Genomic DNA, 24,612 nt, shown 5'->3' on the forward strand with positions numbered 1-24,612 from the left:
CAACTTTGACAGGCAGTGAGGAGTGAGGCATTAGAGACATTTGAGAAACATATTTGAGAAACTTTTGGTACTTTCATGTATGTAATGGTAGGGGCGACCAACCATTTTGGTTTGCCCAGAACTGAGGGGCTTCCTAGGATATGGCAAGGGACTTTGATGCTGAAACTCAGAAAATCCCCAGCAAACCAGGATGAGTTGGCCACCCTGCTAACGATAGTATTCTAAAAACTATGGTAATGCTCACTAAAATGAGGATATGAGTGCCTTGATAAACCCAAGCATATTTATAGGCAATGAGGGAGGACCCAGTTAGAGAGATTGACAATTAAATAGAAGTGATGATTTATGTATTAAGACCTGGGAATCAAGAGATGTTATCTTTGAGAAGGAGGAGAGATGTCTTTCTAGATTTCTTGATAAAATAGTTACAGGAACTCAAAATGAGATGAAGAGGGGCAATGCATAGCCCATCTAGTGACTGCAGTCTTAATAGTATTAAAGACTAGAACATCCAGTGGGGGGCAAAAAAAATGTGCAACATTTTAAATTACTGAGAATGATAAATATCTAGAGGGGAAAACATTGCTTCATTTAAATTATGTTGAAGTGGTCAGAAAGAAAATCTTTGTGGCTGGAATTTAATTCTGATAATAATTTGGCAGTATTAGGAAATGGATTAAAATGACATGCAAAAGATTTATTTCCTGCCTTTCCTTCTAGGTTATTAAGTGACTCTTCACCTTGTAGAGAAAATGATTCAGTACAATCAAGGAAAAATGAAGTATGTATAGGTTTTTACTACTTTATTTTAATCATATGTTCAGTTAATTTAGTGATATCCATATGTTTAAAAAGTTCATTTGATGCTACTTTTTGAATGAGTAGATGGCATTCTCTGTTGTAATATAGTTCAAAGAACATTGAAATGATTAATTTATTTGGCAGGTATTATTGTATAAGATACAGTGGCTAGTAAAAAGATGAATTATATATGGCTTTAGGCTTAGTTTTAGTAGCAAAAGTGGTAGAATAGGTTTATAAGCAAATATAATATCAGAAAATTTTATAATCTTAGTACTATAAAAGAGTATATATAGATAAGAAGGTATAATGGTACAAAAATAGTGACGGAAGTAATATTTTGAGTGTTTAAGAATGAATTCAGATAAAGGGTGATTTTATCAAACTATTACATATTTTGTGGCTTCTAATTTCTAACAACAAAAGTAAATCATATCCACACATACACATTTATGAGTATGCTAAACATTTTTCTCCTTAAAATTTATAGAAAATTAGAAAGTTGGTTAGATAATTCTGGTATGATTTCTCTTGGGAATTTTATAAAGCATACAAGTATTGTAAATTTTTGTGTTTTCTGTTTTGTTTTAAATAGGAAAGCCAAGAGGTATGTTGATGTCACATATGTTGAAAAACTGAAAAAGTGCTTCATTCTAGCAGTGTTTTGATGTAGCCATTTTCCACCTAGCATTTGGAGTACTACATCTGCCTGAGAGAGAAGTTCCCAACTTTTTTCTACCAAGTATTCCTTTCCTTATTGCCGTTATGGATCTATTGTTTAAATATGTATTATGTTATTTTCTTAATCAAGGATATATAACTGATTAACATGTGAAAACTAGTGTGATCAAATTATACTAATACAATAGCAGCCAAAAGCAGTTAACTTGACTTGTTCATTGGCCTATATATTCTTACTAGGAAAAATAATAGTTTTGTATAAGATTTATAAAATATTTAAGAAACATGGGGAACCCAATCACTATAGAAAGAATAACGGAAAGAACATTAGCCTTGGGGGTCTAACAGACTTGGATTGATTTTTGGCACAGCCACTTATTAGCTAAGCTATTTTGGCCCGGTTATTCACCTTTTTAAAATTTCAGTTTCTTTATTGAGTAGATACAACACTACTGTATTCTTAAGGTTGTTGTTAGGATTAAAAAGACAACATTTGTAAAGTGTCTGCCGCTATACCTAAGGCACAAAGGAACTAAAAAACTTAAATCCTTTATGAAGAAGATAATCTCCAAAAATGGGCTGTTTAATACTTTCTGTGATTTTAGTTTATTTAAAGACCAACATATCTGGCCTAGAAGAAGACACAAAGAACGGCAAGGAAATGTTATAATCAATTAGATATTATTCATCAAGAGTTATTGATTATAACTCTTGATAGTACTGTTCCTGGCATGGTGTAGAAAGATATAAAGAAGAGCTTAAATTCTTCTTTTTAAGAGCAATAATATATTTTTGAGCAAGTTCAAATATTCTAAGTATTTGTTTCAGATTTAGACCTTTTCATCTTATAAGTACACATTGTGACAGTATTTTATATAAGTAATCTGCAGAAGAACAGTGGAGGATATCCTTTATTCATAATGAACGAGAGACTTGGTGTCATAGAAGAATTCTGCCAAGTTTAGAGCTTCTCACTCATATGTTTATGTGGTGTGGACATGTACATGTTTCCATACGTGTGTAGTGTGATAGAGAGCAGGAGTTGGAGGATTTTTTCCTCTGTCAGTAAAAATCACATCTTTAAGAAGGTACAGAAACTTTATGTACCATTATAGATGAGGTTATATTCAGCTCACAAAACAGCTTGTCATTGTTTTCTTGAGGCTTTTATATTTTAAGTGTAACCAAACTTTCTAATTATAGTATCTTATTTTCTGACAGATTCAGAAAAAATTATACACGTTAGAAGAACACCTTAGCACTGAGATGCAAGCCAAAGAGGAGCTAGAGCAAAAGTGCAAGTATGTTTTGTGGCTAGTTCAGTGTGGTATGTTAAGATTGAAGTTTAAACATGTTACCTAAAAGGAAGAGCTACAAAGTAATTATTTGATTATTTTAAAATTTATAGTAAGATGTTTTTATTATGAATTAGAGGTTTACTTACTATTTCTTTTGAAATTCTTCAGATCTGTTAATACTCGCCTTGAGAAAGTAGCAAAGGAACTAGAGGAAGAGGTAAAGTTCCTCTATGCTTTTATTAACACTTTTGTTCACTAAGAGTTTTGATGCCTGGCTTAGCTGCAGAGTTCTCTTAGAACCGTATTAATACATATCTTGGTATATAGTAAGACCTACCTCTAGCATTGGTGAATAGGACTAAAATTACAGGATAAGCATGATGATAGACTTCATTTTGTTATGTTTTTGCAAACTTGAGTTAATTTTAGCATGTGTAGGTAATGCAAGAAAAAATTTGCATTTATATTAATTACTTGGCTTAACAACAGAAAGTAGCTGTTGTTTCTTCTTTTAAATTTCTATTCATAACGTTTATATCAAGTGAAGATGATTCAGTGGTAATGGAATGTTTCAGAAAGTTTGACTTTCAGTAGTGAACAATGAGCACTGGTCTTGATAAGAGAGGTGTGCTATTTTGAAAATAATGGAAAACATTGTGAATTTTAACAAAACAGCAGTTGCAGCTTATTTTTAAAGGTGTCTTTTATCTGCTTGACATACTGTTTTCTTTTATTTTTATGCATACTTTCCTTTGGTAATAACTTTAAGCATTATTTCAGATTACTTTAAGGAAAAGTGTGGAATCAGCGTTAAGACAATTAGAAAGAGAAAAGGCACTTCTTCAGCACAAAAATGCAGAATATCAGCGGAAAGCTGATCACGAAGCAGACAAGAAACGAAATTTGGAAAATGATGGTTTGTAGTGTAGAATATTAAATACTTACCAAGAAAGAAATTGTGTGTGTATGTGTATGTTGTATTGAAGCTTGCCACTGAAATTCTTTTTATCATAGTGAACAGTTTAAAGGATCAACTTGAAGATTTGAAAAAAAGAAATCAGAACTCTCAAATATCTACTGAGAAAGTGAATCAGCTCCAGAGACAAGTAGGTTGATCTCAGTTGTTAGTAAAGATAATTGAATTTTCTTAATGACTTATTAATAAGACTTTTAGTTGGCAATGTTACAAAAAGGCCTTCTTTGCCTCTCATTTTAAAGGGAAATCATAAGGAAAATATTTTTACTTTTTTTTCTTATTTTAAATAGTTTGTAATGAGGTACTAAATGGAAATATTTTCATTATATATGCCTGTGTTTGTTGTTGTTTGTTTGATTTTGAATGGAATATCAGCTGGATGAAACCAATGCTTTGCTGAGAACAGAATCTGATACTGCAGCCCGATTAAGAAAAACCCAGGCAGAAAGTTCAAAACAGATTCAGCAGCTGGAATCTAACAATAGAGATCTTCAAGATAAAAATTGCCTGCTGGAGACTGCCAAGTTAAAACTCGAAAAGGAATTTATCAATCTTCAGTCAGTTCTAGAATCTGAAAGGAGGGACCGAACCCATGGATCCGAGATAATTAATGACTTGCAAGGTATTAAAGTAGAGATTACACTTGAATTCATCTTGATGATTTGCATTTTGGCAATAACTTTTGATGATGGATAATGTCTTGGAGTAGCACGTTTCTGAATATACTGCTCTGTTATGTGAAGTTAGGGTGTTGGAAATGCATCGATACAAACTTTTACGAATAGAAGGTTTACTTTAAAATAGTGTGAAATATTTTAAGTTGTCAAACTAGCCCCTTGATTTTCAGTTGACTTCATTATAAGGCACTCTACCAACAATTAAAAAAACTCATAAATAATACCTCCAAACTATGAGGTGACTTTTAAAATTTTTTACTCTTAATTTAATATGTACATACTCTGTGGGCTTATTGTTTTTAAAATGTTGCAATTTTAGGCAGAATATCTGGCCTAGAAGAAGATTTAAAGAATGGCAAAACCTTATTAGCAAAAGCAGAGATGGAGAAGAGACAACTACAGGAGAAACTTACTGATTTGGAAAAGGTAAAACATGTTCAGCTTTATATATTTTTAAGGAAATGATTATAAAGTATCAGATTGGAAAACTTACTCTAAAATAAGGGAAATCAGGGACACCCAGGTAGCTCAATTGGTTAAGTGTCTGCCTTCAGTTTGGGTCATGATCCTGGGGTCCTGGGATTGAGCCCCACATCGGTCTCTCTACTCAACAGGGGAGTCTGCTTTTCCCTTTCCCTCTCCCTTTCTCTCTGCCCCTGCTTGTGTGCTCTCTCTCTCTCAAATAAATAAATAAATCTTAAAAAAAAAAGAAAAATAAGAGAAATCAGAATGCTTTCAGTGGATGTTTCTCCCTAGGGATCCAAGGAAAACTCAAATTTTGACTTAGAATATGTCTTAAAAATGATAGAAAGTTATCATGGCTTTGGCATTTACAAGTTATTCTTAAAAATACTATAAGCCAGGGATAATTTCCAGACTCTGTGCAGTTAATGTGGTGTTTTTGTTATTTATTTATTTATTCATTTAAGTATTTAAATGTGTCATTTATTCATTTAAGTATTTAAATGTGTCATCTGTGGTAGAAATACAGGATATAGTCCTTGCTTGCCTTTAACAATGTCACAGTTGGGTACCTGACTGGCTCAGATGGTAGAGCACGTGACTCTTGATCCCAAGATCATGAGTTCAAGTCCCATGTTGGGCATGGGGCCTACTTAAAAAAAAGAAAATAATTAATTTTAAAAAGTCTCACAATCTGATGAGTATCTTCTAAAGTAATAAGGTACACAGATAATTCTAATGCAGCATGGTACATAGAATGCTAGAAGAATGAACAGGGTATATTGGATGCACAGAAGAAAAGGCCCCGTCTGACAGGGCAGGATTGGTTGGCTGGGTAAAGGCACATTCTGAGTTGGGGAAGACAGCATGAGCAAAAGTTACAGAGGATGGAAAATAGAAAAGGCATAGTTGGTTTATTTAATGCAAACTGCCCAATATTTCTGGAGTACAGAGCAGGAGTCAACAAATTTTAATCTTTTAAGGAAGACACAATAAATATTTCAGGACTTGAAGGCCAAATGGTCTCTGTTGCAATTCAGCTCTACTGTAGCACATAAAGGAATAGGTGCGGCTATATTCCAGTGAAATTTTACAAAAATAGACATCAGACCAAAATTGGCCTGAAGACAGCGGTATGGTCCTAATGCTTAGTGTGAGGAATTCAGTGACCAGAATGATCTAGATCATGTAAGATTTTGAATACTCTCTTAAACTTAGTTTCTCTAGGTAGCGGACTAACCACTGAAGGACTTTAAATTGGGTGCTCTTACTAGAGGTGCATTTAAGATAGATCATTGTGTACCATGTAGAGGATAAATTTGAGGGGAGGACATGATAAGAGGTAGTAGGGAGATTAGTCAGAGGCTTTTTCAGTAACTCAGATAATGGAGAATTAACTAGTACAGTGGTTAAAAGGATGGGAATTAAGGTGAGAAATGTTTGGAGGAAGAATATTTGGGAGCACTTAGTGATTGATTAGATGAGGCATGTGTGGTACTTAGTACGGATGAGTTCTAGGTTCCTCCTTTGTGACAAGATATATAATGGTACCGCTAACTACAATGAATAAAGGTAAACAGCTCTTAGAAGAGACAATGACAAATCCATTTTCGTCCTAAGTTTGAGGTGTGAGTCAGCCGAATTGGGATGTTTACAACATCAGTAAACTGGTTGTTGAAGCTAGAAATACTTGAGAGTCTTTGGTACAGAAGTGCTAAAGCCTATGAATTAAAGAACCTGTCTGGGAAGAGATTGGTTAGAGCAGTGGTTTTTCAGGGCAGATTGAAAGAATCATTTTCAGGATTGGAGATTTATTTGAAAAATAAAAGAAATATCTACACTTATGATACAAACTATAGAGAACAAAGAATTAGAAAATCTTTTTGAGGATATATAGAAATTGACATCTGTTATTAAAGATTCCCAACTTAAAGCAAGTCTCTTTATGTGGAGTATAAGAGGGTAAATAGTAGAGAATCCTGAAAATTTATCTTTAGATATATATTGGATATGTTTTAAAAGTGAGAAATAATGATATAGGAAGGGGAGAAGCTTTGTGGCTGAAGAATATTACCTCCAGAGAACACCAGCATTCAAGGAGCAGCTGGGGGAAAACTTTGTAAGTGACATAAAAGATGAGAACAGCAAGTGAGTTCAGTGTCAGGTATGTCAAGGAAATAGTTTCAGGGGCAACAGTGAGTCTAAATGAGATAAAAACTGAAAAGTGTTTGTTGAATCTGATGTTGAGAATATCAGTTACTCTGTTGAGATAAAAGGCTCTCAGTGTAGATCTCCAGTGTAGAGTGGAGAGATGGGATGTGGGTGCCATGGGAGGTGGATTCCATGGATCATTTTATACAGTGTTCGAGTGAAGAGGGGAGGAAAGGTTTTAAACATTCTTAGTCTGTAAAAAACAACTTTATAAGTCTTTGAAATTGTGAGCCAGTCTTTTTTGTTGATAGTTGCTATTTTAAATGTTTAATAGGAAAAGAACAACATGGAAATAGATATGACGTACCAACTAAAAGTTATACAGCAGAGCTTGGAACAAGAAGAAGCTGAGCATAAGGCTACAAAAGCACGGCTGGCAGATAAAAATAAGATTTATGAATCCATTGAAGAAGCAAAATCAGAAGCCATGAAAGGTATGCTTTTTTCTAAGGGTTTTGCTGCAGCATTGTACTAAGAATTGATTCTGTAGTCAACTCTTCGATTTTGGAAAAACATTTTTTAATATTTTATTGTCAAATATTGGGAACTGGAGAGAAAAAACAATTAGGGAAGCTTTACATCACTTTTTTCCTTTATGGCAACAATCATTTCTAAGATAGTAAGGCCCAAACACAAAATTACTCAACCAAATTTAAGGATCAGAGAGAAATTAATATTTCACTGGAACCAATAGTAACAGGCACACAGAGCATAAGGTTCTAGATCTATCTATTCGGATTTGGGGGGATTTCCTCTTTCTGTAATATTTAGTTTGACATTTCACCAGTTTGTATAGTAAAATTGTTGGCAGTTTATGCAAAATAAATGTTTCAAAAAATAGTACCTGGCCTAACGAGAATATAAGCTCATTGAATATTTTGAACTCTGGCATGATGAAGATGCAGCTAGATTTGGTCAGTGTTATCCACTACTAAGGAATATAGGGTAAGATAGCAGAGCTGACTTTTCCACAAACCAGTATGTATCTTGGAATTGTCTTAGGATAATTTCTTGTTTTCCTGACTGCTTATAATTATGATGGATTTGAAGTTCCATGGGAAATTAATAAAATACTCTTGTGACAGATTCATAGAACACTTAAGCAGGAATTTTATTTCATACTGAAGCATAACATTTATGAATAGCTTAGCAAAAAAATAGGTTTTCAATTATTGAATGTAATTGAAATTGGAGATTTTTTGGTTAAAATCAGTTTAGTATAAGGTACTAATTAAGGATGTTGAGATTGATTGAGTGCTTTAGTTAGAAAAATCTGATTACAAGAGAGGAAGTTAGTGGGCCATGTTTCCCTATCAGTGGCTTAGAAGATAAAGTTCAATTTCTTTTGAGGTATAATTTAGGTGCAATAAAATGCAGACACTATTTTCACATTGTAATATACACATGTAACCACCATTCAAAACAAGTTGTAGAATCTATGTTTTCAGAGTAAGTTCACTTACTCAGTAAGTTCACTTGTGCCCCTTTCTATTCTCTGTGCCCACATTAGGGTGAATTGTTGGGGGGGTGGTGTTGTTTTTTGTTTTTGTTTTTTTTTCATTGTTGACAAGGTTGGCTTCTGAGTTGCAGAAATAATGAGTACATCTGTCCATGTCCGGGTCTAAAAGCCTTTGTTCTTTCTACTGCATATCATGGCTTCCTTTGATTAAGAATATGGCTTACTAATGAGTTACTAGTTATGTGACCTTGTCCATAGTTATTTATCTTTTTTTTTTCTTTTAGTGCATTTTTCCTCTAAAGAGACAGTATTAGGTTGTTGTGAAAATCGAGTAAATGATAGGGGAAAAGTACTTAGAAATATTAGCTGTTACTAGTAGAATGTGAAGAAGTTTCATTTTTTCCACACTTTTTTTTTTTTTAAAGATTTTATTTATTTATTTGTTAGAGAGAGAGAGAGAGAGAGAGCACAAGCACAGGCAGACAGAGTGGTAGGCAGAGGCAGAGGGAGAAGCAGGTTCCCGGCCGAGCAAGGAGCCTGATGTGGGACTTGATCCCAGGATGCTGGGATCATGACCCGAGCCGAAGGCAGCCGCTTAACCAACTGAGCCACCCAGGTGTCCATTTTCCACACTTTTGAAGACAGTTCATTAAAAACTGAAAATCATAGGTTTATATTACTATAATAAATGATAATCAGATATCAGGCATTAGATATGAAAGAGCAGAGGAGACCAATTGAATTTGAATAGATTTTCTAATCAGTACATCAAAAGGTAATTTCTTTAATGGTAATTACTGGTATTTAATACAAAATCACTTGCTTAGACACAGACCTTGCCTACTTTTCATTTCAAGATTTAAAAAGGATTGTCTGGGTGGCTCATTTGGTTAAGTGTCTGCCTTCAGCTCGGGTCATGATCGCAGGGTCCTGGGAAGGAGCCCTGTCTCTGGCTCCCTGCTCAGCAAGGAATCTGTTTCTCCCTCTGCCCTGCCCCCTGCTCATACTCTTTCTCTTTTTCTCAAATAAATAAAATCTTGGGGGGGAAAAAAAAAGGTTTTTAAAAGCCATTTCTGATTAATAAAACAATTAAAAGTTTATTGCAAATCATTTAGAAAATACAGGAAAGTATGAAGAAGTAAAGATTAACCACAGTCTTACTAATCAAGAAGATATTTTGTACATTTCTGAATTTTTTATACTGTTCTGCTTTTTTTCTTCTAAAATAATACTGTGAACATTCTCCTCCAGTCATTAAACATTCTCCTTGAATAGTAAGCGCTTACCAAATGCTTGTCATGGGCTAGGCAGCATTTAAGTGCCACACAAATATTAACCAAGACTCTTCATAACATCCGTGTGAGGGAGGATAGGTGCTATTATCATCATTCTAGAGATGAGGAAATTGAGCCTCAGAGAGGTTAATTAACTTGCCTAGGCAAATAATTAGGACATGTTAGAGTTTAACCTCAGGAAGTTTGGTCCCAGAGTCTTGTCCTTTACCATTTCCCCAAAATATAATTGTCATCCTCTGCATATTAATATGCTAATATGGAAAGAGCCATAGACCTAAAAAGTCTACCTGGAATGTTTTAGGGTAAGAAGAGTAACACCGAGAGGCACAGAGTAACAGAAAAATAAATAAATCTTTACTAAAAAGATGTAAGTCTCTTTTTTAGAACCATCAGTGAAGGCAGAATTATTTTACTTCCAGTGGAATGGATATAATATTGCAGTGTGGTAGATTTTTCCACACTGCAAACGAAATAAATGCCTGATTTCCAAGCATAAAAGTTGACATTTGAAACTCATTAAGAGGAGTAATGAAAATATTAAATTGGAAATTTAAAAAAATGTTTTTAAGCTATCATCGTTTGCTATCATTTCTATAGCACTGTGTCATGTATTTGATAGGCTTCTTTTGTTTGTGAATTCATGATTGTGTCCATTTTTGTGGCAATAGAAATGGAGAAAAAGCTCTCGGAGGAAAGGACGTTAAAGCAGAAAGTGGAGAACCTGTTGCTGGAAGCTGAGAAGAGATGCTCCATATTTGACTGTGACCTCAAACAGTCACAGCAGAAAATAAATGAACTCCTTAAACAGAAAGATGTGCTAAATGAGGATGTGAGTACTAAGTTTACTAAGAAGTATAATAAACTATGTAATAAATTCATAGTCAACTTAGGTTTATCTGTAATGATGTACAATGATGGTTTCATAATTTAAAATTTTTTCTTATAAAATATTCTGCAACCTTTAATTGTACTGAATTTGGCCAGTATGCTAAGTGGTGAATCATAATTTTAAAAATTTTAAGTTATTTTTACCTTAAAGATCATATTTTATTTTAAAAAATAGGACATGAGAAATAACAAAAACTATTTTACCGTGAAATGAATTAAGTGCCTAAGGGAAAAAGTCTGTTTTGCATGATCATATTTGCTGCAAGCTTCATTGATAAGAAAAAGCAAATCATTACTTTTATCAAGTAGACAATTTGTTTTTTAGGTTAGAAATTTGACATTAAAAATAGAGCAGGAAACTCAGAAGCGCTGCCTTACACAAAATGACTTGAAGATGCAAACACAGCAAGTTAACACACTAAAAATGTCAGAAAAGCAGTTAAAACAAGAAAATAATCATCTCATGGAAATGAAAATGAGCTTGGAAAAGCAGAATGCTGAACTTCGAAAGTAAGTAAATTGTTTGAGACAGAGTTTTATTAACAGAGTTTTATAATGTAAATTATTTTAATTTTGATTTACCTGGGGATTTTCTTTTGATCATGTCATAGTCTTGATCACATTTGCTCCTTTTTTCTCTATAAGTAATGTGTTGAGTGCCAGTGTTGTCCTTTGAGAAGATTATCTTTGCTTCCCCAGTGATTTTTTTACTTCTTCTACCTTATTATGATATAATGATAGAATGTTGCTGTTGGAGTAGAAGAAACTGTCTGGGATTTTCACTTCATGCTCTTAAGAGTCCTTCTCAGAACCGCTCTTCACGCTTATTGTCCATGTGCTTTCTGTTTGTTCTTTCAGTTTCTGGGACTTGGACATGTTTGATTATTAAACAAACATACAAATTTTTAAATCATTTATGATATACTTTAGTATTTTACTTAATTTGCTTAGAAAATAGAAAACAGTCTTAAAATCCTTCCAAGGTGAACATATACCATTAAAGTTTGTCCCATTCGGTCATTAGTAGTATAATTACTTCTGAATCATGCTCAAAGCTCCTATTGGTTCCGTTATTTGGAGAGAACATAGGTTTTGGATACAGATTGAGAGATAGGCATTCCAGTCCCATTACTTACTAGCTGACCAACATCAGGCAAAATATTTAACCTCTCTGAGCCTTTTTTAAAAAGATTTATTTATTTATTTTAGAGAGAGAGAGAGAAAGTGTGAGCGGGTGGGGACAGAGGGAGAGAATCCTCAAGCAGATTCCCCGCTAAGCGCCCAATGCAGAGCTTAATCCCAGGACCCTGAGATCATAACCTGAGCTGAAATCATGAGTTGGAACACTTAACTGACTGAACCGTCCAAGTGCCTCCTCATTGAGCCTTTTTTTGGTAAAATCTACAAAAAGGGGCAGTAAGAGCTTCCTTGTTAGGCATTCTGAAAGGATGACAATGATACATTTACAGTATCTAGCACACAATAAACGGTAGGGGCCATTACTAGTACAGCTGTTACTGTTAATACTGCTGTACTGCAGGGATGTCTTGGTGGCTCAGTTAGTTAAGCATCTGCCTTTGGCTCTGGTCATGATCCCAGGGTCCTGGGCTGGAGTCCCACATTGGCCTCCCTGCTCAGTGGGGAGCCTGCTTCTCCCTCTGCCTGCCACTCCCCCTGCTTGTACATGCACTCTCTTTCTCTCCCTCTCTGACAAATAATTAAAATCTTTAAAAATATGTATCTATAACCTGCTATACTACTACTACTATTCCTCTCTTATCATCATCATTGCTAATTGCTTGCTTTTTACATACCTGTGACCGGTCAATAAAATTGACACTACTTATTAAAGGATGGTCAAGCATTCAAATATTGACGTGATCTAGGAAAGGATGATTAAAAAGATTTTGAGGGGTTTTTTTTGCTGATCTGTTGCCTGGGTAAACCTGGACTCTTAAACTTGATGAGATTTCAACTTTTGAAAATTAGAACTAGAAACTTGAACAATATTTAGGGATCTTCATCTTTGTTTGTTTGCCCTATATATTAGCTATATTCTTCTCCCATTTAGACCTAGCTTTTTCCATTTAACAGAAAACTTGGTCTTTCAAGAAAGGCTCTAGAGATATGCCTTATAGCTTCATTTATTTGGAGAGACTCTGATACTACTTTTCTGGACCCCAATTCCAGAAAGTACCCAAAGTTCTAGGATGGAATTCATTGGCCCAGTTTTGGTTAAGAGTGCAAGCTGTGGACCCTTAAAACAACTTGACTAAATAGATATTCTCCATTGTGTCTGTAGTATCCATAGTATCTCTTCTAGCCATAGTGGTTATATGAATGTAAGAGCTGATTAAACATCTAGATTGTGTTTCCTCTGTTGTTCTAATTACATTTTGTTTATTCCAAATTTATAGTACTTAGTATATATGCCCCTTGTTTCTTTGTAAGTACACATGGATCTGTTGTTTCTTAATTCCTCAGTTCCTAACTCCTTATCTCCAAAGAACTCATATTTGTTGTCTTAACCATGTAGTACATTATAAGTTCCCTGAATGGCAACTATCTCTTTTTTATGTTTTGTTCTCTCCAACCCCTGATTAATGTCTTGCACATAGTACATTCTCCAATGTTGTATGAATATGTAAGGCACTTATAGTCATTATGGGAGATTCAAAGATGAATCAGCTACATTTCCTACCTTTAAGAATCTTAGTAGCATTTTGTCAGAAGTTACTCCTTCAGGAGAGGTAAAATGGGTACATAAGTGAAGTACCAGGATAAAATGATACATTCATGCAGTGGGAATTTACATATCAATTGTTATGTAGGCTTGCATTTGAAAATGGTTAACATGTGTGTCTTTTCTTCCTTCCAAGATGCCAGTAAAACCTTTAGTAAGGGAATTTTTTAAAATGCATAAACACTTATCAAGAATTACAATGGATTGGAAGATTAGAAGTTTCTTTAGTAAAGAGGTTATGGCAAGTGGAAACCTCGCTAATGATGTATAGGACAAGGGAAGCAACAGCAAGGAGTATGTATGAAGTGGGATATTAGTGAAGAAGAAAATGTTTCATTATTCAAATCAAGTACCTTGAAGGGCTAGAGTAAGATCTGATGCTATAAGTGGAACAATCTGCTGATCATACTCTTCCCACCAACCCTTGCAGAAATGTCTGTAGCCAGGCACTACCACTACTTGGGTTCCTACAGAGCAGTCCCTCTATAGAAATTGGGCATATCCTCTGCAGAGAATTAGAACTGCTAGTATGGACTAAGTTCTCATTTTGCCTTTTAGGAGTCCTCCTGCTTATGTGGCTTTTTAAACCTCTCATCTTAAACTGAAGTTTGCCAGTTAGAAATCCGCTTCCACATGCATAGAGAGTAAAATTTAAAATTAAAATTAAAATACCACCTCCTTTGTAAGTGAATAACCAAGTATCACTAGCATTTGAGGATAGTATGCAGGACTAAGGATAAAGACTATGATAAAGAAAAAGGAAACATATCCCCAGATGAAAAATATATCAAGGGAGGAAGAGAAATTAACAAAAGAAGCACAAACCAAAAAAAAGCCTATTGGTAATAAGTAGTATTGATCAAAACTTCTAGGAGATACTACTTCCAATAAACAAGAACCTGACATAATGCAAAAAGGGCAGCCAGAATAGGAAGAGCTGTCAAATGTTAAAAATGACTGATATACATTTATTAGGATGGTTCAAAGAAAAATTCAAAGAAATTTCATCAAACATGGAACAAAAGGGAGTGACATGGAAGTTATGAGAGAAATAGGTAAGACACAGAGACTGGTCCCAGGAATTCTAGCACCAGACAAAGAAGTCTAGAGAAACCAAGTGAAGGAAGTTATTAAATAATAGAGGTGCCGGCATGGCTTAGTCGGTTAAGTGTCTGCCTTCAGCTCAGGTCATGATTTCGGGGTCCTGGGATTGAGCTCCAAGTCCTGCTTCCTGCTCAGCAGGGGAGGTCTGCTTCTCTTTCTCCTCTCCCTGCTCATGTGTGCTCACACACTCTCTCTCTCTAATAAGTAAATAAAATCTTTTAAAAATAAGAAATAGAAAACAGTTTCCCATGGCTGAAAGAGAAGTCTTTGGATTGAAAGGACTCAGAAAATAAGTAAGAAAAGACCCACATTTAGACATTTTCTCATGAAATTTCAAAAACAAAAGAAAGGATGGGAGTGTTGCAGTTCTCATCAAAAACTGGCGCGGGGGTCGGGGGTTGTTGTGGTTTACGGTTGATGCAGTATGAAGTAAAGCGTGGTTATGTGGCTGAGGCCAATGATATAACTGTATTATAGGGGTGGGGAGAGGTTAGGGATGGTAAGAGCTCACTTGGTACCCTGACAGCAGAGAATTGGTAAGTAATATTTTAAATTTGTGTCCAGAAATAAGCTGAGATGTGGAGGTAACTGTCAAAAGAACAAAACACAGAAATGAAATAAAGGAAATTCCTCTTGGGGTGGTAGGAGTAGGCTAAGGAGGATGATTAGGGTAAGGAGACTGCTGCTTTTTCATTGTAATTTTTTCTGTGCTATTCTGTACTGCTTAATTGTAACCATGTGCATACTGTGTGGTTATTTTTTAAAAAAATACTTTCTTAAATGCCTGGTCAATGTTAGTTTTTTAAAGTTATATATAAAGGAATAATAGCAGCTTGTCAAGTTCATGATTTAAAAGTCTACTGAGGTTTGCTGCAATTGGGCTTAACTGGTAATGATGAGATCATTTTAAAAATGGACCTTTTATATTTTATATGTACATTTCTTTCACATTTTTGACTCAGAAAAATAAGAATCATCATGTTTAATAGTACACGCCTTAATAATAAAACACAGATATAACACAGACAAGTGATATTGAGTGATTACTTCCTTTTTATCAATGTTTTAAGAACCAAGAAGTAAAGAAAGTGGCCAAATTACCTTAAGTGAGAATAAGAATAAAAGCTTTAAGTAATACACGGATTGAAAAGAGTATGATTAAATTATTAAATCTGAGTCTTTCTTGCTGTATATATTTTTGAATATTCCAAGTGGCATTCAAATGTTTTCTCCCTGTAAAATACTCAGAACTGTATTTAAAAAGAAAGAGAAAACAGTATATACTCCCCTTTATTTTTTTAAAAGATTGGTTTACTTATTCAAAGATTTTATTTATTTGAGAAAGAAAGAAGGCTAGAGAACACAAGCAGGGGGAGTGGCAGGAGGAGAGCCTGCTTCCCTGCTGAGCAGGGAGCCTGACGATTCAGGGCTCTATACCAGGACCCTGAGATCATGACCTGAATCAAAGGCAGACAGACACTTGACTGAGCCACTCAGGCGCCCCTTATTTATTTTAGAGAGAGAGAAAGTGAGCACATATTGGGGTGGGGAGTGCAAAGGGAGAGGGAAGAGAGAGAATCTGCAGAATCTCCCCGCTGAGCATGGAGCCTGACACTGGGATCAGTCCCACAACCCTGAGATCGTGACCTGAGGAGAAATCAAGAGCTGGATGCTAACTGAGCCACCCAGGTGCCCCATGTTCCCCCTTACGAATGCAAGTATAGTTCATCTTTCCAGAGAGAACATAATATAACAGTTTGTTCGTTATCCTTCCATACCTCCTTCTTTGTCTCTACTATATACATCCTTTTAAGTGTATACAGGGATGAGGTTTTTTTAGTTTTTTTTTTGGGGGGGGGTGTTGTTTTTTAATTGTATTGTATATGTTGTGTTGTTCTCCAGCTTGCTTTTTTCCCTCTTAGTTTTGAGTTGGAATAATTGTGATTTTTATTTTTTTGGTAACCCTAGAGTTTAACTTACTCCAACCCAACCTCTTAAATGTGTTGTTGGGCTTGCTTTTTATTTTACTTATTTTTTATTTAACTTTATTGCTTTATTGAAGATTAATATATATACAGAAAAAAGAACATAAATGATATGTAGAGATCAATGAATTTTTACAAAACATATAGATCTGTGTAGTTAACATCCACATTTAAACATAAAAATGAGCACTCCTTCCCTCCCTGTCATTTTTTTCACTCATCCTAAGATAACCGATTTTCAGGTGTTCTTTTAATTCTCCTACTTGGTTGGCAGAAATGGCTGATCACAGTGAATGGTTGAGGCTATGTAAATTAGTATTACTGCTTTAATCACTATTTGGTTTAGGATGCCTTTATACAAATTTTTATTTATGTCAGTTATATCTAATGATATTTTTTGTGTTAGAAATTAAAACAAAATTTCAAAACACAGCATACAAAACACATTTCATTCATTAGCTGTTGGAGTGATGAATCATTATATGTTCTATAACTTCAAAAGTCCATACACACTCCTGAGAGAATGAGAATTAAAACAACAATGCAATGATGATTAGTATTATTTAAATAATTTGACTTCTTGGTTTTTTTTTAAGGATCCAGGGATGCCCAGTGGTTCCCTCGGCCACATTTCAAGAGTTGCTTATTTATTTTGTGTATAGCTTATTTGAACCTTTTCTTCGATGTCCCCACAGAGAACGTCAAGATGCGGACGGGCAAATGAAAGAACTTCAGGATCAGCTTGAAGCAGAGCAGTATTTCTCAGTAAGTTCCGGATACATTAATTTGAAAATTATCATCTTTGTAGAATTTAAAAAAGTTTTTTGCTGCAGAACTAGAAAGAGTCTTGTCTTTAGAATAGATTCTTAGAGCAAACACCAGACAGGGATTTGGGTAGGTTGTTTTGTTCTACACAATTCATATAAAAAGAACAAGTGGGCAAATGACTATTGGTAGCTTAACAGAAGCCTATTATCATTGCTAGAAATATAGTTCTAAGTACATACTTTATGAAGTTGATTAAAAAATGATTGCTTTTTTCCCCTAATAATTCTTTCTATTCAAGCTGATTTTTTGAGTCATTTTTTTATTAACATATAATAGGAAAAATGATTGCTTTTTTTTAAATGATTGCTTTTTGAGGTAGAATTTTCATAGTGAAAAAAAAATTGTCATTTTAATGTTTGTACTTTTTTAGATTGGTTTTAAAATAAGTAGTAATGTCCCCTGTATTTCATTTAAGCTAACAAGAATTTTTTTTGTCTAGATTAGTAATATCTTTTTGCCTCTTTATTGATTCTGCCTATCTGTGTCATTTAATGAGAAACCTCAGTCTGATATCCAGTTGAAAATCTATCTTCTAAATTGTTAGTGGAACTTCAATTAGTTAATTGGTTGATTTACCAGAAAGGCTCATTCACTATTAATTTGCTCAAGGGCCCAACATTGCTCAGTGTTCAGGAACATATTTGTATGTGTCCAACTTGACTTTGTCTGGATAGACTTTGAATTTAGAAATAAAATTGATGATGAAGATGATGGTGGTAGTGGTGGCAATGATATGTTTCTGTTCTCTTTTGCTATTTAGACCCTCTATAAAACACAGGTGAGGGAACTTAAAGAAGAATGTGAAGAAAAGACCAAACTTTGTAAAGAATTACAACAGAAGAAACAGGACTTACAGGAGGAAAGGTAAAGCTACGATCCTTGTATCTTTTGTTCATAGTCATGTTCTCTTCTACAACAATGCCTACCTACAATAGTGCAAGTAAGAATTTGTTGATGAAGTACATTAGACAAAAACTTTGACTTCCTAATGAAAATTGGACATTAAAATAATGTATCATTAAAACGTAGGGACTCCTTGGCTGCTCAACTGGAGATCACCTTGACCAAAGCAGATTCTGAGCAGCTGGCTCGTTCAATTGCTGAAGAGCAGTATTCTGATTTGGAAAAAGAGAAAATCATGAAGGAGCTTGAGATCAAAGAGATGATGGCTAGACACAAACAGGAACTCACTGAAAAAGATGCTACAATTGCATCTGTAAGTAAAATATCTAGTAATTTTTTTTATTTTAATTAAATTACTTTATCATCAGTCTTCCTTAAAAGCACCAGGGAAGATACTACAGATGGAAATGAAAAATCTTAACATGCCAGCTGTAGGATTTTGGATCCAGTGAACATTAGCTTCTCAGTGTTTGGCAGACAGAGGCTCAAAAAAGAACTACTTCCAGTGGGTCTACCTGTTGGTAAATTCAGAGTGAAAGAACTAAAGTGAAAGGGAAATACCAGACACAGAAACGGTATAAGCCTTTTTCTTCTTGTTAAACAAAGTTTATTTGAAAAGAATCTTGAAACTACCATGAAGGTACTCCTATGCAGGTTGAAAAAAATTGTAATGAAAATTTCAAAGAGAAGTAAAGTATCATGTAGTTGAATCTGTTATTAAATTGCTATAGTGGATAAAAAGTGTGGTATTAGAACAATGATATTTAATCCCGTTCAGTGGAAATGAGTAGGGAGGCCAGAACCAGATTCTTGCACATACAGGAATGTGATAGATGCTTGTGGTGGAAATAGACACATTGCTGGGAAAGGATTTAGTTGTAATAAATGGTTTGGGATGACTTTCTTTTTAAAGGGAAAGGAATACAGTTAGATCCTTACCTTTTACAACATAACAAAAATAAATTCTAGCTATCATAGTATATGTGCTGCCGAAGTGAGCACAAATTCTAGCTATCATAAAGATCTAAATGTGAAAAAGAAAAATTTTAAACAATTAGAATGAAATCTAAAACTTACTATAGCAGAAGACAACAAACAACTTAGAGGGAGAAGATATTTGTAATGTATTCATTAAACAAGGGCTAGTATCAGGAACACGTGTGGCACTCCTTCAAGCTCATGAAGAAAAAGTTAAACAATACAGAAGAAAAATGGGCCAAAAGAGGAAACCCTAAAAACATAAGCAGATGCTTAATCTAACTAGTATTTAGGAAAGGCTGGATAAAATAGCTTTGAAATACCACTTCATACTCATTATAATGGCAAAATTAAGTATCTCACTAACTTCAAGTGTTTGAAAGACATGTGGGAACTGACATTCTTATTTACAACTATGGAGAGTGTAAATGTAGGTGGCATAGTATAGTAAGTGGTATGGCAACTTTAAGTATTTATTATTTAAGTATTTTCAATATTCAAAATATGAAAGTTTCAATGTTCACATAATCTAAAGAAAGTCTGTGTTATGATAAATATGCTGGAGAAATTTAGGCACAGTTTTCATAGCAGCATAAATGTTTATAATAGCAAAAATTCAAATGTCTTTTTTTTTTTTTTTTAGGTTTTATTTATTTATTTGACAGATTAGGGGGAGCACCAAAGGGAGAGAGAGGAGAAACATGCTCCCCACTGAGCAGGGAGCCCAGTGCGGGGCTCTATTCCAGGACCCTGGGATCATGACCTGAGCCAAAGGCACACGCTTAAAACCATTTGAGCCACCCAGGTGCCCCAAAGTGAAGTTTATTGAATGATAAACTTTAGTTTATCATTAGTAGTACAAAGCTCCCAAACAGGGAGGGGACCTGAGAGGGTGGTTCTTAAGGATATGTGGAAGTTTATTTTCTTATTTTATTTCTTTTAAAAGATTTTATTCATTGGGTGCCTGGGTGACTTAGTCATTAAGCATCTGCCTTCAGCCCAGGTCATGATCCCAGGGTCCTGGAATTGAGCCCCACATCGGGCTCCCTGCTCCGCAGGAAGCCTGTTTTCCCTCTACCAAATCCCCTGCTTGTGTTCCTTCTCTCACTGTGTCTCTCTCTGCCAAAAAAATAAACAAATAAAATCTTAAAAAAAAAAAAAAGATTTTATGTATTTATGTGAGAGAGAGATGAGAGTGAGAGAGCACAAACTGCGGGAGTGGCAGAGGGAGAGGGAGAAGCAGGCTCCTTGCTAAGCAAAGCCAGACTTGGGGGTCAATCCCAGGACCCTGAGATCTTAACTTGAGCTGAAGGTAGATGCTTAGGTGGCTGTGCCAACCAGGTGCCTCCAAAATTCAAATGTCTTAACCATAGACGAATACATAGATAAATGAAATGAGGTAGAAGGTGGAAGTTCTGGCTCAGTTAAAATAAATTAAGATCCTTATAGTCAACAGTTTAATTAATATAATGTCCAGTGAAAGCAGTTACAAAAAGATACAGTGTGATTATGGACAATTTATAATCACACAAAACCACACTCTTTATTGTTTTATGTGTTTGTAAGAAAACTGTATAGTCATGGGTGAGAAGTATGAATACATAATTCATAATACAGTTTCTTTTGGGTGGGAAAGAAGAGTAGGAGTAGGATTTGTGATAATAATAAACAAGGATGTCAGCTTCTTTAGTAAAATTTTATTTTGTTTTAAAATATTCTGACTTGGAACACTGAAAAAAAAAAAATTAAATAAATAAAATATTCTGAAAGAAATTCTACCATTTTAAAATTTGTTTGGGGCGCCTGGGTGGCTCAGTGTGTTAAGCCTCTGCCTTTGGCTCAGGTCATGATCCCAGGGTCCTGGGATTGAGCCCCATGTCAGGCTCCTTACTCAGCAGGGAGCCTGCTTCTCCCTCTCCCTCTGCCTGCTGCTCTGCCTGCTTGTGCTCTCTCTCTATCTCTCTCTCTCTCTCTCTCTCTGTCAGATAACTATACATAAAATTAAAAAAAAAAAAACCCTAAAATATGTTTATTCTGGATGATGAAATACAGTGCTTTGTTATAATGTTTGTTTTTAGTTTATTAAGTGTTTTTCTCATTAAAAATGCTGCTAAGGCTTTTTGAGAGAAGGAGCAGGTTTTGGCTTCCTGGGGTACTCACGAAGTCTGATGGTTAGCAAAATTCTCATCAGTGAAGTTCCATAATGTTCCACAAAGCCACAAAGTGTAGAGATAGATGTACTTAGAAAAATAAGAGTTTTAGCATCATTCTAGTCTACTTTTATTTTGAATGATTGCTTTATAATTTAGATTTTTTAAATTGGGATATAATTTTTTTTCCACTTTCATTTTTTAGCTTGAAGAAACAAACAGGACACTAACTAGTGATGTCGCCAATCTTGCAAATGAGAAAGAAGAATTAAATAACAAATTAAAAGATGCCCAAGAACGTATGTATTAACAAAGAATAAAGTTGCTTTTAAATTTGCCTAGTGTTTTCTCGTTGCTGTAGTTATTAATATAGTCTTGACACCCCATGTTTCAGAGCTGTCACGGCTGAAGGATGAGGAGACCAGCGCAGCCGCTATTAAGGCACAGTTGGAGAAGCAGCTGCTCACAGAGCGAACACTCAAAACTCAAGTAGGTGTGACACAATGTAAAGAGGATTTTGAAATCTAGTTCATCTCCCTCTGCAGATTAGCTGTAGTGGTTATTGAGTGTATTGGCATTTTCACCTGGTTGCACGCAGCTAAATTTGGCTAACATTGTTCAGTTCAATGTTTACTTCAAGTTCCGTAATTTTTCCATGTGAAATCACATTCCCTCCTAATTTTTTATTGTCATCTGGTAAATCTTTTGCTCTTAAGAAATGACTGAGTGAACATTTGCTGACAGCCTAAGAAAGGGTTAGTCCGAAAAGGCCCCTTTGGCTCTTGAACCATCCTTCTGCCAGTTCTATGGCTGTGTATATACAGCATGAATCTCTGTGGGTCCCAGATGCTCAGTTCTCTGGTTGGACTTACTCTGTTTTACTAACACGATGCCAATGCAAAGTTTCCTTCCTCCAGAATAGAAGTGGACCTGCCTAGCAGAAGTCTCTCTTGAAACTAAAAACTTAAAATTGTAGAAAGTGACATCAGATCCAACCTGTAAACATTTTAAATTACATTTCTCAGAAAACATGAGAGTGAAAAACTAACGTAATTTGGAAGAAGATGAAGAATAACGAAGGCAATATATTATTTAATATAGACAGTATTTCTCCGTTGCCCCGTGTGTATAGGGAAGGAGATTATTAGTGGTCATATAACTTGCTGTTGGTGAATTACTAAGAACCATCAGTACGATTTATTTTATTTGATTACCTATTTATTTTTGTTTTTAAGGCTGTGAATAAGTTGGCTGAGATCATGAATCGAAAAGAACCCGTCAAGCGTGGTAGTGACACTGATGTGAGGAGAAAAGAGAAAGAGAACAGAAAGCTGCATATGGAGCTTAAATCTGAACGTGAAAAACTGACTCAGCAGATGATCAAGTATCAGAAAGAACTGAACGAAATGCAGGCTGTAAGAATACTTCTTGAACTCTACGTTGAAGACTTTTTTTAAGAAGCAGAGTATTTTAAGTATTTTATTGTATTGGTTATAGAACATTCCTATTACTTCATAATTGTTACTGAATTAAAATTATGAGGTGTCTGGTATCCAATTAATTTAACATGATTTAATCTCTTGTAGCAAATAGCTGAAGAGAGCCAGATTCGGATTGAACTGCAGATGACACTGGACAGTAAAGATAGTGACATTGAGCAGCTGCGGTCACAGCTCCAAGCATTGCACATCGGTCTGGATAGTTCCAGTATCGGCAGTGGACCAGGGGATGCTGAGGCAGATGATGGATTTCCAGGTATAGGCTTATCTTCACCTCTTACGTTATTTTTTATTGAAAAACTTTGTCTTAAATATAAAGCAGTTGATTGTGTTAAGTCCTGAGAGTGACTGCTCCTGAGAAAAATGTTTGTCACTTCTTTAAGAAAAAAGCATACTCCTTGGGGTGGGCTTCAAACAGTCATTTAAACTTACATTATATATTCGATTTTTGACAAAAATTCTTGTGAAAAAAATGCAAAAGAAAATTCCACATATTTAGTTACTTAAATTAGCTCTTTATGTATTATAGGTAGCTCTTTTTTCAAATTTTCATTTTATTTTCTCTTTTTTCTGCATTCTTACTTCCTTTCCTTTTATGTTGGGTGTTTAGTTCATATCACTCAATCACGCACTATGGAATCCATGTCATTCACCTACCAACGTTCCTCTACTTCTCTCAATATTGCCACTAAGCCTTCCAGTTCTCATATGCTTCTTGACCCTGATTCTGACTCAGAAGAAGAATCTTTGCCTTACTTACCTATTTCATCGGAACCTAACGGTACAGGTGATATCCTGAAAATTTTTCACCTTTGAGGTTTTCCCCGCTACCCTTAATTTCAGTCCCTTTTTTTCTTTGTAACATTAACTAATGTTCATTAACTCTAACAAATTGTTCTGGTCTCAGTTAAAAAGAAAATGCTGCATGAACAAAGAAGTTTTAAAGGTATTGTCATATGGCGTTGCTGTTACGTTTGATAGACTTATTTTGTCGACTTTATATCATTTAAGAGCATTTGGTTTTATTGCCTGCGTCATCCATTTTTAGCCAACGAGAAATTCTTTCTGAAGTTTCATGTTAAGAGTGACAGCACAAAAAACACCACGTAGACTGAGAGGTGTATGTAGGTTTTCATTGCATTGTGTTAGGCCTTAAAAGAGAGTTCAAGACACTTTGACCCAGTCTCTGCCCTAAAAGGACTTAGAGTTTTAAATGAAGAAACTAGATGGAAAACATATAAAATCTCTATTTAACATGAAGTTCATGTAATTACAAACCACGTTTAATGTAAATGCCACAGGAAATTAGTGTATGAGCAGTTGAATAGAAGGTAAAATGTAGTCTCTTACTAACTGAATGCAAAGTGAAATAGCTGTATTTACCTTGTTGTCACATTGCCCAGGCATATGTACTCATTGTTACAGATTATCTGATTTGGTCCCTTAAGCTGGTATAGGACCATGTCCAGACAGGTACACTATATAGACTTTTTAATGACAGCATTTCTGTTCACAGAGTCTGGAAGGTTGTTGATGTGAGAGAGTATAGGTTCTGGAGTCTGGTGCATCCCTGTGTGGCCTTCCTGTAGGGTTGTAAGAATTCAAGAAAATGGATGTTAAGCATCCAGCACAGTTCAATACGTGACTATCAGAATAACTTCCAGAAATACTTGT

General features: G+C 35.0%; 1 protein-coding gene across 2 annotated transcripts in view; it reads left to right on the forward strand.

The window, feature by feature from the left end:
* Positions 1-24,612, forward strand: part of LOC111154090 (Rho associated coiled-coil containing protein kinase 2) — a 140,132-nt gene that overhangs the window by 103,891 nt on the left and 11,629 nt on the right. For both annotated transcript variants that reach the window (XM_022513463.1, XM_022513461.1), the window contains exons 10-27: positions 721-781; positions 1,397-1,408; positions 2,704-2,783; positions 2,949-2,997; positions 3,561-3,696; positions 3,795-3,886; positions 4,132-4,378; positions 4,753-4,859; positions 7,381-7,540; positions 10,529-10,689; positions 11,074-11,258; positions 17,276-17,345; positions 18,169-18,272; positions 18,438-18,624; positions 21,645-21,738; positions 21,834-21,928; positions 22,675-22,854; positions 23,026-23,194. In XM_022513463.1, the coding sequence (XP_022369171.1) occupies positions 721-781; positions 1,397-1,408; positions 2,704-2,783; positions 2,949-2,997; positions 3,561-3,696; positions 3,795-3,886; positions 4,132-4,378; positions 4,753-4,859; positions 7,381-7,540; positions 10,529-10,689; positions 11,074-11,258; positions 17,276-17,345; positions 18,169-18,272; positions 18,438-18,624; positions 21,645-21,738; positions 21,834-21,928; positions 22,675-22,854; positions 23,026-23,194 (2,189 nt within the window). The remainder of the gene's footprint in view (positions 1-720; positions 782-1,396; positions 1,409-2,703; positions 2,784-2,948; positions 2,998-3,560; positions 3,697-3,794; positions 3,887-4,131; positions 4,379-4,752; positions 4,860-7,380; positions 7,541-10,528; positions 10,690-11,073; positions 11,259-17,275; positions 17,346-18,168; positions 18,273-18,437; positions 18,625-21,644; positions 21,739-21,833; positions 21,929-22,674; positions 22,855-23,025; positions 23,195-24,612) is intronic.

The sequence above is a fragment of the Enhydra lutris genome, unplaced genomic scaffold (assembly GCF_002288905.1).
Source record: "Enhydra lutris kenyoni isolate GAN:26980312 unplaced genomic scaffold, ASM228890v2 scaffoldscaffold35, whole genome shotgun sequence".
Taxonomy (NCBI): Eukaryota; Metazoa; Chordata; class Mammalia; order Carnivora; family Mustelidae; genus Enhydra; species Enhydra lutris.